The sequence below is a fragment of the Cryptomeria japonica genome, chromosome 2 (genome assembly GCF_030272615.1).
Source record: "Cryptomeria japonica chromosome 2, Sugi_1.0, whole genome shotgun sequence".
Taxonomy (NCBI): domain Eukaryota; kingdom Viridiplantae; phylum Streptophyta; class Pinopsida; order Cupressales; family Cupressaceae; genus Cryptomeria; species Cryptomeria japonica.
In genome coordinates this window covers 119,247,139-119,266,361 of record NC_081406.1, presented here as the reverse complement: position 1 = coordinate 119,266,361, position 19,223 = coordinate 119,247,139, and the positions used below count along the sequence as shown (strand labels likewise).

Here is a 19,223-nt window from a genome sequence, read left to right as displayed (position 1 = left end):
TAGGGCACGATGGAATTGAACCACCATCCTCTTGCTTGTAAAGCAGGTACTCTTCCGTTGAGCTAGCATCCTTTAAGAATAATTTTATCATTCAGAATCTTGGGTCTCAAAACACCCTTTGGTTTAGCAATGAGTTTTAAGTCTAAATAATGGTTGTGAACATGTTACCATTGCCAACCATTTTGTGTTTTTGTATTGATCAACTTTTCAATTCCTTGAATATCTATATAGCTCTAGCAACACAAAGAGAATGTACCGAAATTTTGAATAATACATTTATGTTTTTTAATTGGCACCTACATGGTCTGATTCTAATCCTCAGTGTGACCCTGTTCAATGCAAAACAGGTGTAAGTCATCAGTCCACAAATTCAAACTGCCCTCTTGCTAACTAAATTTCATCAAACGCTTAAAATGGATTCTAAAACCTACTCTTTCCAGCCTTGGAAGTAAGCTATAGCATATTATTCAATAAAGAAATCCTGAAAAACAATTCCAAACAAATCAAAATCATACAGGCCGGTGTTTCAATTCACAACAGCTCCTAGTAGTCATTTCATCCATCATTTCAGCATCATCAATATACTCGTTGATGCTTTCCAATATATCTGGAACATAAAAAAAAAACAGTAATGTAATTGTCATTGACTAGATAAGTATTCAACTTTTGGAGCAGCATGTTTAAGCAATACGGTTGAGACTCTGAGGAGAGCCTGAAAAATTAGGATTAAAGGCTGAAATAGAAGAGCTTAAGAATTAGGATTTAGAAACAATATTTTATTGTGATAATCAAGGCACAATTCAAGTTAACAAATATCCAATATTTCATACAAATGGGGAGATTACTAAATCGCATTTTCAAAACAATAGAAAGCTTATCAAGATTATAATTTTATAGTTCATTTGTTATTGATCAAATCACAGATTACAGATATTTCCATCAATGCCTTGAACAAAAAAAGGTTAAGAGATTTAAAGGCATACTGTGTATGATGAAAATATAAATGATCAAGGGGAAGTGCCTTGAATATTTTATATTGATTTAGAGAATTATAAGTCAAGTTTAACATAATATTAAATCGCATTCAGAAGGTCGCTAGTAATCATACAAAAACAAATAGTTCATAGCTAAGGCTTTAGGAATAGTAACTGATGTACATAACCCAAATTAAAATATAACTGTAAAAGCAAAATTTCTTGGTTAAGAAATGCTGCTTTAGGTCAATCATTTTCATGTGATTAATTTTCTATAACTCTTCCTTGCAATCTTTAAAGTTTTTTAAAAAGGACTACAAAACTTTTGGTTCACTAAATTCAAGTCCTCTATTAACTAATTTCTAGCTTCACATAATTGTTCAACCACACTATATGTTCACCATCAGTATCTATCATCTCTAAATAGCTATAGAACATATCATGGATCCTGTCCACGAATATATTTTATTATATAAATTGGAAAAAGCTTTAGCAAGATTTCTCAAGCCATATGTTAAGTTACAATGGACATTGATCTATATAGAAATTATTCAGTTAAATCAACAGTACCTTCACATCATGTAAATCAATATTCACAAAGTGTATCAGCCATTCATTCAAAATTTCCTCTACCTCAAAAAAGACATAAATAAGTCAGTCCTACATCTAGAAAATATGTTCAGTGATTTTGTTAAACGTAAACAGAATGTTTACAATAGGAAGAATATTATTTGTCCAAGTAAAAATAAAAAGATTTCAGCCTTTCTTCTTATTTCCACATGTTCAATACAAGTACACTAGTACTAATTCTTGTACACTAAAAGCTACATTAAGTACCTGGGAGTGAAAAAGTTCTTTAAATGTCCCAATTTCTCACAAAGCAATGGTATATTCATTCATCACAGGCCCTGTGACAGACAGATTTGAGAAACCATGAAGAACAATACTTTTGAATGTCAAGATGTATGCTAGAGAAGCATCTAATTTCAGTTATTTTCACATTTTGAGCACAAATTAATACATATAACTGTTACCTATTTTTGGTTTTCAGGACAAAAATAGGCCTAGATTAAGCCTTAGGCCTCTTTGAGAAAGTTTTTGTGGGATAATGAGTGATTAAAAATTTTAAAAATCAATTTTTTTATAATATACATTGATTTCATGATTTCAAGGAAAATAGAAGAGCAAGGCAAATTTATTTGCATGTGTTCAAAAGGAATAAAATTACCTTTCCACGTTGCATATATTCAAAGAAGAAAGAGTATTAAATCAAATTCATTGGAGGGAATTAGTTATATACCTAAATTTAATTCTCCATATTACATGAACATTCCACGTGGAAAGTCAAAGAGGAGAGAAGTAGAGTTCCATGTTTCTTAGGGTTCCTTTATTCTTCATGAAGTTCTCTTTCAGTTTCGAGCTTTCTTCTTTTATGAGAAAGGAAAAATGAGTAGAGTTAAGTTCTCAATGCAAAAGAGTGATAAGAGAGGATTCAATGGTGATGATAAAGCCTCTGAAATTTTATTAGAAAGGAAAAACAAGTCTTTATTTGCATTATGTTTTGTAAAGTTCCTTGTCCTGGAATCTTTAGAAAGCATTCATAGCTATTTGAAAGACAACACAGTGGATACTAGCATGAAAGACACAAAGTTGCAGTCAAAAAGATCTCATCCACTGTCAAAATCAGTAAAGAGGAGATGAATAAGACCAATACAGTGATTTGTCAAAAGAGGACATGTCCACAGCACAAGAAAAGCTTAGTGCCTGAAAGCATTAACGTCTTAAGACCTGTAGAAAGCACAGAGCAGTGATATTATCAAAGACAGATTAGGCTCTTGAGAGAAGGTAAAGGTCAAAGAATGTGATGGTCATGATTGAATGTGATGGTCATGAGACAGACCTGATTTTTGTTTCAATGAGTTTCATTGTCAGTGCAACAATGTTGATAAAGGAGTACGAACTTTCCAAGGAAGTTTTTACAAGTCTTAAAGCCTAAATACAGTCACAGAGGTAAAGGTATTGTACACTAGGGCATAGAGCTATACAAGTGAAGACCATCATCAATATCAGTGCCATGAGACCATAGCTTATAGTCATGTTGCAGACCATAGCACAAGAAATACAATCTAAATGACTAAGTTTTGGATGGCATACACAGTCATTATCAAAGCATTAGGCCTGTCAAGATAACCGAAGTAATCATTAGCACCATGTATCTAAGACTTAAAAGGATTGGAACAGACTAGCCTCTCCTTGCATGTACCAGTTATCAAAAAGCATTATGGCATCAAGGGCAGAGAGATCAATCAAAAGGATCAGACCATACTCCTGTAGCAGCACAAAACCCAAATTTGATAAGTCATCCATAACAATGACAGTGAATAGTGAGTATAAGATGAGGAAAGATTGAAAGCCACATTCATAAGATCACAAAGGACAGTCACCATCCTAAAAGATACAATGAGGTTTCTTTCTAAACCCAGTAATTAGCAGCCCAAACATAGTAAAAAGGAGGAGTCTCAGACTTAAGAAAGACAGGCATAATAGTCTAGAGAGCCACTGTCTCGTCAAAATGCATTCTCAACAACAAATACTATGATATCATTGTCAAATCACAGACCGAATGGACAAAAGAGAATGGAGAAAAGACAGTCTTGGCACGTACATAAACCAACTCAATATATGGTGTGATTTCAAACTCCAATGCAAAGAAAGAGATGATGATGATTGTTACAAAGCATAGCAAGAATGCCATAGCTATTAATGATCAAGGATCAAAACAGTCAATGGGGGTAGCACATGCAAGGGTTTGATCCCAAGCATAGATAGTTGGCCATGGTTGGTAGAGTATAGGGCTAAGGTGTTATCACTGCCTCATGATATGAAGGTAATATCAGACACCAAGGATAAACATAGCCAACACAAGATCTGCAACAAAAGAAAGATCAAGGAGCAGTCCCAGCTAGTCAAAGACAACAGGGGTCAAATACCCATGACAGTGAGCTAGAACAAATTAGTGAGACCAGAAATGCAGTGGCCTTAATTGTCTTACCATTTGCTTGCTAGTCTTGTTTGCGGTAATAATACAACATTCCACGGCTATCAAGAACAAATAATCTTCTCTTCCAGTCACCCCTTAAATTTGAAGAATACTTGGAAAGGTAAGCTTGCCTAATTGTTTGGATCTGAAATGCATGGCAGAAACTAATTAAAGTCAGTTTCAAAAAGTCTATTCTAGGTCACAGATTCAAGATATTTTATTATGACCTACAATAGAAAAATGCTAGAAGCTCCTGAAAATAATTAAATCAAATGGAGGGCAAGAAATAAGATGAATATAAAAACATGATAACAAATTACCTTTCCCTTTGCAGTTGATTGCATTGCAGCTTCAATCATCTTGTGTGGGCTTCTTCCAACAGCCTGTATATCGTGCCCTATTGGAGAATTATCTGCATCACTAAAAAAAATCGACTTTCATGATCTATTTGCCTCTTAAATTCCTGCATTCGCTCTACAAGAGTTGCTTGCTCATGATTTGTCCTATCTCTTGACTATTGTGCATATGCCAATACCTGATCAAAATAATCAGATAGAATTTTCAGAATTTCTAATGGCATTATCAAAAAGTCAGATGCTAGACAACACATATAATAAAGATTAAATAAAAGTGGCAAGATGAGCAGCGAGATCAAAAAAAAGCAAGCAAACAACAATAAAAATGAGAACATGACATCTATACTAAAACATATTTGGATCAGAAAGTTGGAATTTCTATTATTTGTAAGTGAGTCATTTACAGCATTTTACTATGCTATTTTTTTGGAAGTTACTTGATGGACAATCTTAAAAACAGACCTCATTTGGTGTAAATGCTAAAACAAATAAACTGGATGAAAGTGATGACAAGTTTGAAGCCATATTGTTCATAGTTAGAGAATGAAAATCATGATATCCATCATTTCGCACCACCTATTCATTAGTTTTGATTGTCTATATCATGTTCATAGTTCATATTGTTCACATTTTGAATAAATGCTTTTTGTAAATAACACTGTAAAGTGTCATTGATACCATTAGCAAATCAATTGAATATATTAGCATCACATACAAGCTAGATGAGAGTCATTTCATAATTTGATGCCTGTCTAAGTTGGTTTTCCATTTGATTTTTCAGTGTTCACATACAGACATGAACTGAGAATAAATTGCAACTTTGATCTTCCTGACCTGATTGATACCGTTAGCAAATCAATTGAATATATTATTATCACATACAAGCTAGATGAGAGTCATTTCATAATTTGATGCCTGTCTAAGTTGGTCTTCCATTTGATTTTTCAGTGTTCACATACAGACATGAACTGAGAATAAATTACAACTTTGTTCTTCCTGACCTGATTGTGGGCTCATGGCTCCAGGTAAGGCTGAACTAAGTCTTTTCTTGACATTACTATAATTTTAAATTTATTTAATATTTTTTGAGCACTACATTTACTATGTATACGGAATAAATATTACTGGCTTTTAAATAATGGCTGATGTCCTCTGAACTATGGTGGCCTAGAGCCCTGAAGATGTTGACAAACTACGGGAAATAGGGGTGGACAGAATATTTTGTCTACAAAAAGATTTTGATCTTGAGCATCCTTGGAATTCAGATTTGTATTTATGAGATATGTTTAACAGAATGTCAGGATGCAGTGAAAAATCTGTCTCTAATCTCTTTTCACTATCTTTCTATCCAACTTTAACACAAATCAGCCTCTGGCTTGATGCACTCATGTAAGAACCCTTATGACAATGGCGATAGGCAACTTATTTGGAGAATTAAGATTAATCATTCATATAATATTTTGTTTCAGTTGATTGGTACAGACCTTACCTTTCAATCTGCTTGCCTGTTTTAGATATAGCTGCAAACAAAACATTCCGATGACCTATGTGCAAGTTGATGGCAATTATGATTTTACTTTTAGCTAAAATAGTTGGTAGTATAACCATTGTTCGAACTGGTTTTAAGATTCAATTAATACATTTGCCATAGTTTCGTGATTAATGTAAACATGTAATTGCCTTTTTGGTGATTAACATTAGTAAAGGAGAACCAAGGGCATTTTGGTGATTGTCTTAATGAAAACTTCATGCACATCCTGACATAAACTAGACTCTGACAGTTTTGACAACTGGGTTTTGGCCAAGTTACAAACCATTTGATCTTAATCTGCCAGCTGAAATGGTATGCACTTTTTGTATATAGCATACCTCTTAGATGTACCTATTTCTGCAGCTTAGCTTATTGACTTTTGCTACTTGATAAAGGTAAGATGCATAGAGGAGTTCAAGCAGTTCTATCAGACAAAGACAAAACATAAAAAGCTTACATGGATATATTCTCTGGGTACTTGTAATATTAACAGGAAGCTTGACCCTAAGCCTATGGAGCTTCTTGTTACTACTTACCAGATAATTGCCTTTTTTGGTCAATTAGTGGCAATTGCGTTGTTTAATTCATATAAAATGGCATTATAGGTCATTTTCTACTAGAGTCAATATTGTTAATTCCTTATTTCAGTATTTTGTTCAGAATTAGCTGGATATGATAAGTTAAAGCAAGGTTAATGTCGTGGTTAACTGGTGATGACCCTACATTGATTCTTTTAAAAGCTCTCTACAAATGCACTGATTTCAACTTATGCTTTCTTTGTTTAAAGGAAAACCATAATTGGTGGGTTATATAATGGCTCTACCATAAATCTGAAAAATGAATAAATCATGTTTATCAGTTTCAGTTTCCTCTATTACCTGAATTCATATTTTCAACCTCATTGTTATGTAATTTACCATATTTCTATGTGGTGATGATACACAGGCATCTGCACTGTTGCTCTTCAATGCATCAGAAAGGCTAAGTTATTCAGAAGTTAAGAATCAATTGAATTGGACTGATGAAGACATTGTCAAGTTGCTACATTCTCTTTCATGTGAAAAAAATAAAATTCTAAGTAAAGAGCCAAACACAAAAACTGTATCACAAACAGATTACTTAGAATTCAATTCAAAACATGAAATATCCTGTATCTTGAAGCAGCGTCAATAGGGAACACAGTCTTTTGAAAATCCACAGTATCATGAAGAATATCCTGCCTACAAATCCCATTAACCGATTTAATGTTAAAAGTCCCTTGATAATCTCACATCAGAGCTGACAGTATATTTTACAAGCTAATATGTTGCAATTTACAATTTCTTGTTGTTTTGGTTATAAATTTTTGGTGGACGCTATCATATGACAATGTGATATATGATTTTTACATTTAAACATATGCGATCTAATTCTCTTGGAGTATTTTAGATTTGACAATGCTAAACAATATTAGAAGAAAAAATTGAAACAAGAATTGAACTTGTGAATCATAATTACATATATTTACACTTAAACATATGGCATCTAAATTATCTTGGAGTGTTTTAGATTTGACTATGCCAAACAATATTAGCAGGAAAATTTGAAACATGAATTGAATTTGTGAATCATAGTTTCATATATTTACACTTATACATACGGTATCTAATTCTATTGGAGTGTTTTAGATTTCAGTAAAGCCATCTCAGGGACAACACAGACCTAGGACAACGCTGAAAAAATTGTTCAAATTGACATAGTTCCACATAAACATAAGGGTAACTGTTTAATTTTGTAATCCAGAATACAGTGCAAGATTGTGTGAGCATGCATGATTGATACTAAATCAAGTCTCAGACCATAGGTAGAATGGTGTCTGTTTGTTTGAGGTCCACATCTAAGCAAGCCACCTCTTTACAACATACTTTCCAATTCCTTTGATGGGATTTTGCATTCACTGTTCCATTATCCTTAATTCTAGAGACAAATATTTTGCATATTGATTTCAATTAAATAGTTATCAACTTATAAGCAAAGGATTAATTAATTTGTACCTGTTGCAATGCCACAGCCGAGGACACATATTTTTCCAAAGGGAACATACGAGCTCAGTTTAACAATGTACCCAGAGTGCACAACAGCGTACTCGCTAAAGCTTGAAACTGCACAAAAGTGAGAGATAGGCTTGCCATTTACAGAAAAATGGGTTTTCTGATCACCATGCATGACACCTTTTCTTACCATTCTTAATGTTTCAGACATGTTTCTTTTGTCAGATTTAGAATGCATACACTCCTTGCACTCCCTGGTGAAAAAGGTAAGCACACAATCATCCTCACGTCGATCAATTACACCTTCTCCAACACTTTGAATAATCCTGCAATCTCATTCACAGTTAGAACACAAAAATAGATATATTGAAATATTTGAATAACAGTGTCAATAAGAAGAAAACAAGGCCATGATCAACAAGAATATATGAGTAGGGTTAGATTAGCTAACCTTGTTGCCTCATGGCCAAAGATGCGTGGGAAGATTGGAACGTGTCCCTAAAAAATTAAACGAGGAAAATTAGCTTCTATAACAACATGCAGGAAGATTATCAGGAATATAAATAACCTTTCTTGCTAAGATCATCATGTATATATTATATAGTATGAACAATGTCAAATTTGACAACTCACTTTAGGAATAAGTCCTATGGGTTATAATGCCCAAGTATATATTCAAATCAATAATTATACAACATGCCACATCAAAATAGCATAATATGCTCATGCAACAACCCACAGACTTCGAGGTACCATTCTTTTGGACTAATCTATCATTCATATCGAGCTTTGTAATTTCATGAGATACTCTAAACATTTATTGAAGAATGCAAAGGAGTAGAGTTTACGTCACAGGATGTACAAGATCAAAGATCACAACGATTAAAAGTTCTAGTTTCTATCACACTTATTATTGATTTTCCATTTTGAAAGAAATCTTATTGTTGATAAATATACTCTCCTCATAATCTGTGTAAATTTTAATTATGCACGCATTCTGTGATTTCAATAAGCTAACATTGGTTTTGGAAAATAGTAAATGTTTGCCCAGATGACTAATAGAAAACAAATCTATAAGATAATTGAAATTTTTATTGGATGATATACAGTCAATTAATCATCGTTTAAGAACATAGCCTATGCTATAGGTGCATGCATGGCAGGAATCAATAAAGTATTAGAGATATGACCTACCTCATGAACCATTTTTCTATATCATACAGAACACCCGTTCATATTCCCAAATCCCTTTTAAAAGTTCTAATTTCTATCACACTTATACTTGGTTTTCCATTTTGAAAGAAATCTTATTGTTGATAAATATACTCTTCTCATAATCTGTGTAAATTTTAATTATGCACGCATTCTGTGATTTCAATAAGCTAACATTGGTTTTGGAAAATAGTAAATGTTTGTCCAGATGACTAATAGGAAACAAATCTATAAGATAATTGAAATTTTTATTGGATGATATACAGTCAATTAATCATCGTTTAAGAACATAGCCTATGCTATAGTTGCATGCATGGCAGGAATCAATAAAGTATTAAAGATATGACCTACCTCATCAACCATTTTTCTATATCATACAGAACACCCGTTCATACTCCCAAATCCGTACAAACACCCAAACCCAAAAGTCTACCGATATTCAATCTATTGATTATGGATGTTCACCCGTTGCCTCTTCTCGGGGTCCTTAAATGATATGGATAAAATGTCTTGTGTAGGCACAATCTTCCACGTAGGAATAACATAACTCAGCTTGTTTAATAGGCTGATAACCAGGGGATGAAGCTTCATATCATCTGTTATATGTAATAAAGCACAACACTTTGTAAGCCAGGTTCAATTGTTTTCTCTTTATACATTTACACTTCCTCTGATACAAATCACCCTTTGTATCTTATTTAGCCTGTTCTAAAATTACCTTACACATAGGCGCAATGAGCACTGCACTGCTCAAAAAACCAGGTTGTTTTCTATGTTATGATAGACAGAAAATGAATATATTAAGTTTAATAGTGTCTGTAAGTTGGGAGATGGTAACTGCTGGCTCGGAGGGCCTGCCTACAAAATGATGGTGCCACTTTGCCACCTTTTCTGCACCACCATTACCTAAAGTATATGTGTGGGTACATTTCTTTCACACCTCTTTCTACTCGCTAGTGTCGCCTTGTTCCCATGTTTGTAGTGCAGACCTACACCATGTGGAGTGCCATATACCTTATAAGAGAGTTACGCAGCTACAAATTAGGGAAACTATTGGCAGAAATCAACAGTAGCTAGGGCAAGCATAGGTTACAATTAAAGAAGCATGGTCATTCTAGGCTTCTCTGTTTGTCACTAGATTTGCTTTGGGCAAATTTTGTGTTAATCTTGTTGTGCATGGTAATATTAATAATACTATTTCAACCACTGAAATGGATACAAATAGTCACAATCACAATCACAATATTATTACCGTTTATCTGCAGTCACAATCACAATATAACAAAAAAAAATTGAAGCTAATCTGACAGATCTTTTCAAAGAAATGGATACAAACCTGATTCTTTTTAAACATGGAAGCCAACGACGACTTGGGGAATTGACGAGCAGTCCTACTTACAGATGGGGCTCCAGGTGGAACGTTGGGCAATGATTTCAACTGAGGAAATCTTTTAGGGTTTGTCGTTTTATTCTTAAAATCCCTCTTTGTAGGGCTGGATTTCTTTAGGTTAGGGTTTGTCGTGCTTGAAACAGAGACCAAAGAGCTCAGTTTTGACATTCCCTACTTCACCATTTTTAGGTCAGAAAACCTCACTAAATAGTTACGATGATAATGATACGGCTCCTCCTGATAGCTGTGCCTCCTCACAACAAACAGGCTCATGTCAACACTGTAAATGCTAGAAAGTGCAAATCAAGACAAAGGAGAGGAGAGCAGAGCAAACAGAACACAGCAAATGTCTAAGAATCAACTCCAATGCAGCGATAGTACCAACCTTCCTTGCAAACCCCAACTCTGAAAGTAGAACAATCATTGGCACGACAGGCCAAGAATGCCAAGGTTTCTATTGATACAAGGTGCATGCATCTACTATTCCAAGGGTAGCTATAGAAAGGCGTGACTTCGCCCGATAACATTTGGATCTTGGCGGCCCCCATCTCTCCCACCCACCCTCAATTTGAACACCTTTTGACTTCGACGAAAAAGAGATAGGGCTTGATTTGAACCCATGAAGCCAACTCCCTACCCAGACCCGATGATGGGGTGAAAGGACCCTCGTCCATCCTTTCCCAAACCCTGCCCTTGCCCGTTGTTTTTTGGGCCATAGGATATCCCGTTCTCTTGAAGCACTAAGACTTGGTAACCAGAGGGGCTTGAGATTGTGATCAGAGGCTAGGAGTGGCCTATAGGACTTGATCCCTTGCTCACCGATCCAAGAAGATGCATCAATGTATGGCCCACCATTCAAAGCAACGATTCGTTCCTTCCAAGCACACACACAGACACAGAAGCAGGGCAAAATGCTAGCTGAGAACTTAGCTGAGAGCTCATTTTGTCATAGAATATTCTGTGTATTTGTCTTTGTCGACAGGTAGTCAAGCGGAGAAGAGGATGAATTGGAAAATTAAATGCATGAATGTGTGTAACCAAACCCAAGCGAAGAAAAAAAAAATGAAATGAAATGAACCAGCTGAAAAATACAAACAGGGTAAGTATCTACGTAAGTTATGGAAGCATTCAGAGGACACATATTTACCCCTCTTTTTAAACCAGAAAAATGAATCGGAGAGAAACAAATTCCAAAATTAATTTTCAAACACCACAACCATTCAACAGAGGGTAGACTGTAAATACCTGTTGCTGCATGAGTTATAAATTACACAGGAATGCTCTGATCTGAAGGAGCCCTCAATGTGATAATCACATTGCCTTAAAAAATAATTAGCAGATGAGCAATTAAGAAAGCCATGTCAAAAATTCATTTCCCTCCAAAAATTCAATAGGCATGTTTTTGTCTTAATTTTTAATTTAAGACGATTAATAATAATTTTAATTTTTAATTTAAAATAAATAAACTAATATCTTAAATGTTTAAGATAAAATATAAATTTTGTCTTAAAAAACGTCTTAAACTGCCGCCTTCTGTAGTAGTGTTGCTAGACAATTATTTCAAACTAATAGATTTTATATTAATCGATCTTGAAATTTAAATTTATTTCTCATTGATTGTGTCTAATTGATTTTGGTACAAAATTCCATGTCTTTTTGAAGATTAAGAAATGAAAGAAGTTTTTGAAATCAAAAGAAATCCTTTTATGTTTTTTTCAAACTATTGTATTGATTTTTTTAATATACATTATACCATTTTAAACCTATAATTAACATTTTCTACACTCATCTCTATGGTAGAGCCACTTGGCCTATTTAAGAATCTGGAATTTTAACCATGTCTTTCAATCTATTTATAGAACTATTCCATTCTTAAAATCTTTGGTTGAAAATCTCAAGTAGATGAATTTTTACAATATTGCTAATGATAACATCTAATAAGAATGTGTTCTTTGAATTAGGTTTTATTTATATATATTGAAACTTTTGTATGCATATATCTATTGTGTGTTATGTATTATAGAATTGTATAAATTGATATCGAATTATACATATATTCTAAACTTCTATATAAATTCATATTAGATTATGTGTATACTTTGCTACAACCTAATCTTTATTCCATCTAAAATAAATTTCTACCTTTATAGTTGTTGCCTATGGTTTACTCCCCCAAATGGAAATTTTAGTCTTCTTCTTCACCCTTGGTTTAAGTGTGATAATTCACATCTTGATGTGTATGCGACTCCATTTTTTTTATAAAAAGTTTTGACACTTTATCACTTTTAGAAATGCATTCGGGTTTTGTCTCAGTTAGAAACTCTTATTGGATTCTAACAAGCCTTCTTGTACTTGCTTAAGCCTCTACATTTTCTTTCTTTAAGTACTATTTACATTGGCAGTCTATACTTTTAGTTTTGAAAGTTCTGTAGACACGTACACACCTTCCAGTACTTAGCTTTTGATCTCAAAATTTTTTTAAGTGTGACTTTTATATGTCTCGTCGGTGTTCGATACTGAAACTCAAACTTGATCTCCATGTCATTCTTTGTGCTCAATTATTATGTTGTAGCTGCCAAGTCAACCAGGTTTTGATGCAGGTGTCTAACTCCAATGCGGTTTCTTAACTGTATCGGGACTTGATCACTTAACTTGTATTCAAGATAAAAGAGCAGAGAAGGCCAAAGTTACACATTGGAGCTAAAAGAAATGGTCGGTCACGGAGGAGTTAGAAAAAATCGTCGAAGCCTGACGCTCACTCGATAACTAAAGAAGCACAGTAAAAATTTAGGAATAACATTCATTAACCGGAGTCCAAACAGAGTTTTAAAACTTGTAGTAGAACCCAATGAGTTACTCTAGCTGATCTAGAGTGATCAGAAATAAGTGAGAGTATTAAATATTTTAATCTCTAATTAATTTTTGTCCTCATATAAATGTAATAACCTTTCAATACTGGATTGTCTATTCGACATCTGATGAGGACATAAATGTGGTGGTTGTTCAACTTGTTTGAAAGCTTATAAATAAGCCCAATTCGAATCCAACTTCAAGGAGTTGGAGAGTTATGGAGTTATAGAGTTATAGGCATACGCTCCTTCACAAGATTGCCTAAATTGTACAGGCTCAGGCATACAACTCTCTTTTACAGAGTTTGCCCAAATGGGATAAATTCAAGGGCACACAACTCTCTTTCACAGAGCTCGCCAAAAATTGTATGGTTCTTACATATTTTCAATGAAATGAAATTTTATATGATTTGTCATGTGTTTACAATACCACAAATTTTGCTTTGGGTATTGTCCTCTAAATTGACAAAATAATTCAGATCAGTGGTATCAGAGCCATTTTCGATCGTTGCAGGTGCATCTACAGCCAATGAGTCGTTGCCCATACTATGCCAAACTCTTCCTTGTCTTCGTCTTCAGCAGAAGGAAACGAGGAAGCTACTGCAACATCTACCAAGGAACCAGTAGTTGCTACGCCTCAAGCTGACCAGGCTCCTGCTGCTACAGAAGACCAAGAAGAAGCGATTATTCTCTCGAGAGTCTCACTAGCACTTTCAAGTTACATGGCAGAATTTTATTTGGAAGATGATCGAGCAATGGGGCCCATTGCCTTTCAAGAAGGGAGTAATGATCAGAAATAAGTGAGTATTAAATATTTTAATCTTTAATTTATTTTTGTCCTCATATAAATGTAATAACCTTTCAATACTGGATTGTCTTTTCGACTTTCGATGAGGACATAAATGTGGTGGTTGTTCAACTTCTTTGAAAGCTTATAAATAAGCCCAATTCGAATCCAATTGCAAGGAGTTGGAGAGTTATGGAGTTACAAAGTTATAGGCATACGCTCCTTCACAAGATTGCCTAAATTGTATAAGCTCAGGCATATAACTCTCTTTTACAGAGTTTGCCCAAAGTGGATAAATTTCAAGCATACAACTCTCTTTTACAGAGTTTGCCCAAATGGGATAAATTCAAGGGCACACAACTCTCTTTCACAGAGTTTGCCAAAAATTGTATGGTTCTTACATATTTTCAATGAAATGAAATTTTATATGATTTTTTATGTGTTTACAATACCACAAATTCTGCTTTGGGTATTGTCCTCTGAATTAACAAAATAATTCTAATCATAGAGTTGAAGTGATAATGCAACCTCTAGAAAGTAATAGGAATTACCAAGAGTTGAAGTAGGTGGACATTGGGTGGATTTCTAAATTGAACTATTAGAGGAGAGGGTTCAGTAGTTGTGCATCATAACTTTACACTTCTCAAAATCGTACGTGGAAATTTCAAATCACTCCCAATTGTTTACATCAGCTTACTTGGCAAGTCTCCTGCTTATAACTAAGGTTTTAGGGCCACATCATCAAATATGATGCCACGTTAACATGCTTTTTCCCAAGGTGTCCAAAACAACCCCCAAAAAAAGTGAGACCAATAGGCGTGCAAAAGGGGGCCCAATACTTGTACAGCTGATGTGGCATCGCATGATTGGTTACTTTTTACAAAAAATAGTATATTTTATTCAATTATCGGTACTCATCATAACAATAACAACTTTAAAGTCACAACTATTGGTGCAATGTTGTACTTAAATTGGATATTAAATTAGCAAGTATGGGGCTATTAAATCAATAACTTCTATCACAAGAATTGAAATGCACTCAACTATTGGGTCCTTTCTCCTAATTCCTTTTTCCTTACTCCAGTGGCTCCATTCGAAAAATCAATAGGACATAAGGCGAAAAGAAAGCAAAGATATAGTTGCAATGTGCAAAGCGAACATTGCCACCATTGTTGTAGGAAAGGTATGTCATTCTAAAGCCATCAAAGAGCTTTCATTTCATAAAGCTAGGATTTTTAAGGTTAGAAATTGAAAAGTGATTGTCACGAGGGGAGGTACTGCTAAAATATTTCTAGGATTCTCAAACATGAAGTATAACTATTTGGTGTACGAATATCTAAGTGGGTTGGAAAGCTCATTGTAGGAAGTCAAAGATACCAAGTTAGCGTATGTAGACTTGAAAGAATTTTGGAGTAGAAAACCCTAAAAGGCACCTTCTCACACAAAAATTGGTGGAAAGTAGATTACTTGAAGAAACAACTTTCCTTGTTGCTATATAATGTACAAATTTGGTGCTAGAATGTATCAACATATATAACTTGAATACTAAGGAAATTGAGACCCACAATGATAAGGTCCTCGTAAACCTTGATCATGCCACCATTTAGAACTGTTTCTAGCTCTTGGAGGGAGAAGTATACTCCCATTAGGATTTTACAATTTCCCAATGTGAATTCAATGCAAAGGGTTTTTGCAAGAATATTATGGCTAAGGAATAGTTTGCAATACCAAGAAGGGGGCAATCTCAGTTACCCAAAACTATTCATAAGTCATATTTGAAAGCAAAAATTGTTGATATAATCATTCTACTACACTAACTTAGGGGAGAAGAAGATGCGTTCAACCTGGATGAGTGAATGTTTTTATTTGTACGTGCAATATTTACCAAAAGTTCATACTTAGATTGGGTGAGTTTGATTAGTGATTGACTCCACTCCATGATCACTAGTGATCAACTTCGTCCCAATTTGTAGGGAATAATAAATACAACCATGTCTACTTGTATGTAGCACTAACTCATACTGCTTTAAAAAATCCACCCATTCAAAAAATACTCTATACAAGAAAATAAAATGTCTGCCTACACTTATTAAAACAAAGGGGTGAGAAAGCATACTATTTTTCCCAAAGTGAAAGCAACAGAAAACAACTAGAAACAACATAAAATTAAAATTATATACACATGTACTTGCTGCAAAGTTTTTTAATGGTAATGTTTCAAGTAAATCGTATCAATTGACATTTCTAGCAATTCCCTCACTTCATTCTTAAGATAAAAAATATTATTTCTTTTATATGCAATGATTTGGTATGGACCACTCTAGAGTGAATCGAACTATAATTGGTGACTTGATTTTGATGCTATCTCTTCCCATTTCAAGAATAAATATTTGGCTTTAAAGTATGGATCAAAAGGATTTTTTTATCAAAATGTAGTATCCTAAAATTGAACCCTTTGCAATTTTGATTGCATTTGGGGCCCTCACCTTAGTGTTCGCATCCCTATGTTTGATCAGGACCCATTTATGCCTCTACCATACAATAATGGTCTTTATATCACATTCCACCTTGTTGGGACCCTTAACCCTTGTCCAAATATGGGGCAGGACCAAGGCATGGTGCCTTGGTCGTCAATGGGACCATGACACCACACCATGACCCTCCCTAATTGGGGCTTATTTTAAACCCTTTTCCCCATCTCAAATTTTTCATCAATGTTGGAAAGGCTAAGAGAATATTTTTCATGTCATGTGGGTCATGCATTGGACTGTTATATTTTGATTGGATGACTATATATACAAATATGTTTTTAGACACTTAAATAAACATGCTTATTGTTTTAACAATAAAATGACATTGCTTTATGATATCTTCATCAAAACGAATGATGAGTTTCCTCATGATGAATATACATTTGTTCGCGAAACAATTGACAAATTTATTATTTTTATATTTAAATATACAATTATGAACAAATACATTAAAACAAAAAAATCTAATATCTTCTCTAACATACAACCATCCTTTTCATATCACTCACTTACTATTTTTACCACGAAGTGACACGTAAATTACCTGAAATATTCTTCAATGAGCTAAAATGACATAACCCGAAAGATCCATATACCTACCTGCATTGTCTTTTCAAATTAATTATAATTGAAAGAAATACTCATAAAGAAGCGACCAAACTTTCACAAAGTCATCCATGGTGAAAGAAATTCACACAGTATATGACTTGAGCAGCACGTCCATAAATATGACTTTGACTACAGCAATTTGTACTCGAAATTACAATTTCCCTCCCACTTCTTAGGAACCATCACAAGAACTGAAATCATGGTGGAAATGTAGGAACATTTGTGGAAGAGGCAGAGTTAAAACTGGAATGCTTCCTTTGTGATCCGAATTATGGATTCAGATGACAACACCTGAGTGAGAACTTGCGGTATTGTAAATTCTGTTTACATGAACAAGAAAGCATAGAATTGAAGCAAGCAAAAAAGTGCTCTATTCAATTCAAAAATCCAACATATATCAGTCCAAGGGATTCCAAGGGTCACCAACAACTCCTTGAGAATCGAAACCCAACAGTCACTTCTTGTTTATTTACATAATAAAATCTAAAACTATGTAATTTTCAAAAAACTATATAAAATTTTGTCCTTACTTTAACTAGGCATAACTTTCTGCACAGGACTCGAAATTATGAGCCGTTTAACTCGTTGGAAAGGTCTTCAAGAGTTGGAGGCGAAGTCCTGAAAGAACCTGCCTATGGCAACGTTCTAAAGGACAAACCAAACTTTCAAGGGCTAAAAATGCCCCAAAGGCCTTAAAAAATGCCAATTACTAATGTCTAGAAAAACTAAAAAAAATATAAAAATATTTTTCCACTTTTTCAGATTTGTTTCTGATTATTACTTCCCCCTTGGAAAGCAATGGACCCCATTGCATCAACACTCTGAATGAGATACAGAAAACGTTCTTGAAGCTGCTCCTTGGTAAACCACTTTCCTTGTTGAGCAATCTGCCCTGCTCGAACCACTTTGTACAAGTAAATCTATTGTTGTTTGAGTGTTTTCACCATGGTGTCCACAATTTGATCACATTGGAATGGGGTAGCTGCATTTGGATTCAATTCTGCAGTGGAGATTGTTTCTACCATATCTACAACATCTAGTTGTGGAGGAAAATATGGCTTCAAGAGTTCCACATTGAAGACTGGATGAAGACCTATAAATGGAGGTAAATTAAGCTCAAAAGCATTATCACCAACTTGCTTGATGATGGTGTATGGCCCATAACATAGAGGATGATGCTTCCTATTGGCACCCTGCAATCTTTCCTTCTAGATATGCAACCACACCTTGTCCCTGACTTGAAAATTATGAGGAGGACGATGCTCATTATGTCTCTCCTTATATTTCTTATTGGTGTGCTCCAAGATTTCATGAACTTGTTGTTGCAGATGATGAATTCTATCAATGAACTGGGTTGCCTTATCTTCCTCCTTACCAACACATGGAACTAGATCAGGTTGAATAAGTGGTATGGCAACATCCATGGGTGCAAGTGGCTGATAACCAAGACAAACCTCAAATGGGTTGTGGCTAGTTGAACTGTGAATTGCCCTGTTGTAGCTATGCTAAACATATGGAAGACTTTCATCCCATGTGCGGGGATGTTTTGAGTGGTACACTCATAGGATGTGTATGATCATCTGATTCACTACCTCTGTTTGGCCATCTATTTTAGGGTGGAAAGCAGTAGACTTTGTTAATTTTGTGTCCATCTTTTCCCATAGTGTAGACCAGAACTTATTAAGAAACCTGTTGTCCCTATCCGAGATAATGGTATTTAACAGACCAAAATGAACCCAAATGTATTCAAAGAAGAGCTTTGCAGTGTCCTCTGCAGAAATTGTTTTTTTACATGCCACTATTACTGCCATTTTTGAGAACCTATCTACCACAACATACACACAATCATGGCCTCTTTTGGTGGTAGGGATACCAGACATAAATTCCATAGAAACTGAGTGCGAAGATTTTTCA

The 19,223-nt window shown here is 34.5% G+C and overlaps 1 protein-coding gene across 12 annotated transcripts; it reads right to left on the bottom strand.

The window, feature by feature from the left end:
* Positions 1-11,865, bottom strand: LOC131056205 (alcohol dehydrogenase-like 6). Of its 12 annotated transcripts, none has more exons than XR_009371485.1 (7): positions 10,480-11,088; positions 8,383-8,429; positions 7,935-8,257; positions 4,335-4,426; positions 4,027-4,159; positions 1,812-1,882; positions 1-607 (listed from the first exon to the last, which is right to left on the bottom strand). XR_009371485.1 is itself a non-coding variant. In XM_059216442.1 (6 exons), the coding sequence occupies exons 1-5, from the start codon at positions 11,788-11,790 to the stop codon at positions 4,037-4,039; spliced, it is 597 nt and encodes a 198-aa protein (XP_059072425.1). In that variant the 5' UTR covers positions 11,791-11,865; the 3' UTR covers positions 1-607; positions 4,027-4,036. The 12 variants fall into 12 exon arrangements, 6 of the variants coding, with proteins under 6 accessions (XP_059072425.1, XP_059072422.1, XP_059072421.1 ...); XR_009371484.1 differs by lacking the exon at positions 1,812-1,882 and having other exon boundaries at positions 1-329; positions 516-607; XM_059216442.1 differs by lacking the exons at positions 1,812-1,882; positions 10,480-11,088 and adding an exon at positions 11,779-11,865.
* Between the last annotated feature and the right edge of the window lie 7,358 nt (positions 11,866-19,223).

What these genes read in the sequence shown, in the direction of transcription:
- LOC131056205 (XM_059216437.1), bottom strand. Translation starts at nt 10,701, where the DNA reads ATGTCAAAACTGAGCTCTTTGGTCTCTGTTTCAAGCACGACAAACCCT. An exon ending in TTTGGCCATGAGGCAACAAG is followed by an intron (nt 8,258 to 8,382) that starts GTTAGCTAATCT and finishes ATGAGATTGCAG; the next exon opens with GATTATTCAAAGTGTTGGAG. An exon ending in CGGCTGTGGCATTGCAACAG is followed by an intron (nt 4,427 to 7,934) that starts GTACAAATTAAT and finishes TTAGTGATGCAG; the next exon opens with ATAATTCTCCAATAGGGCAC.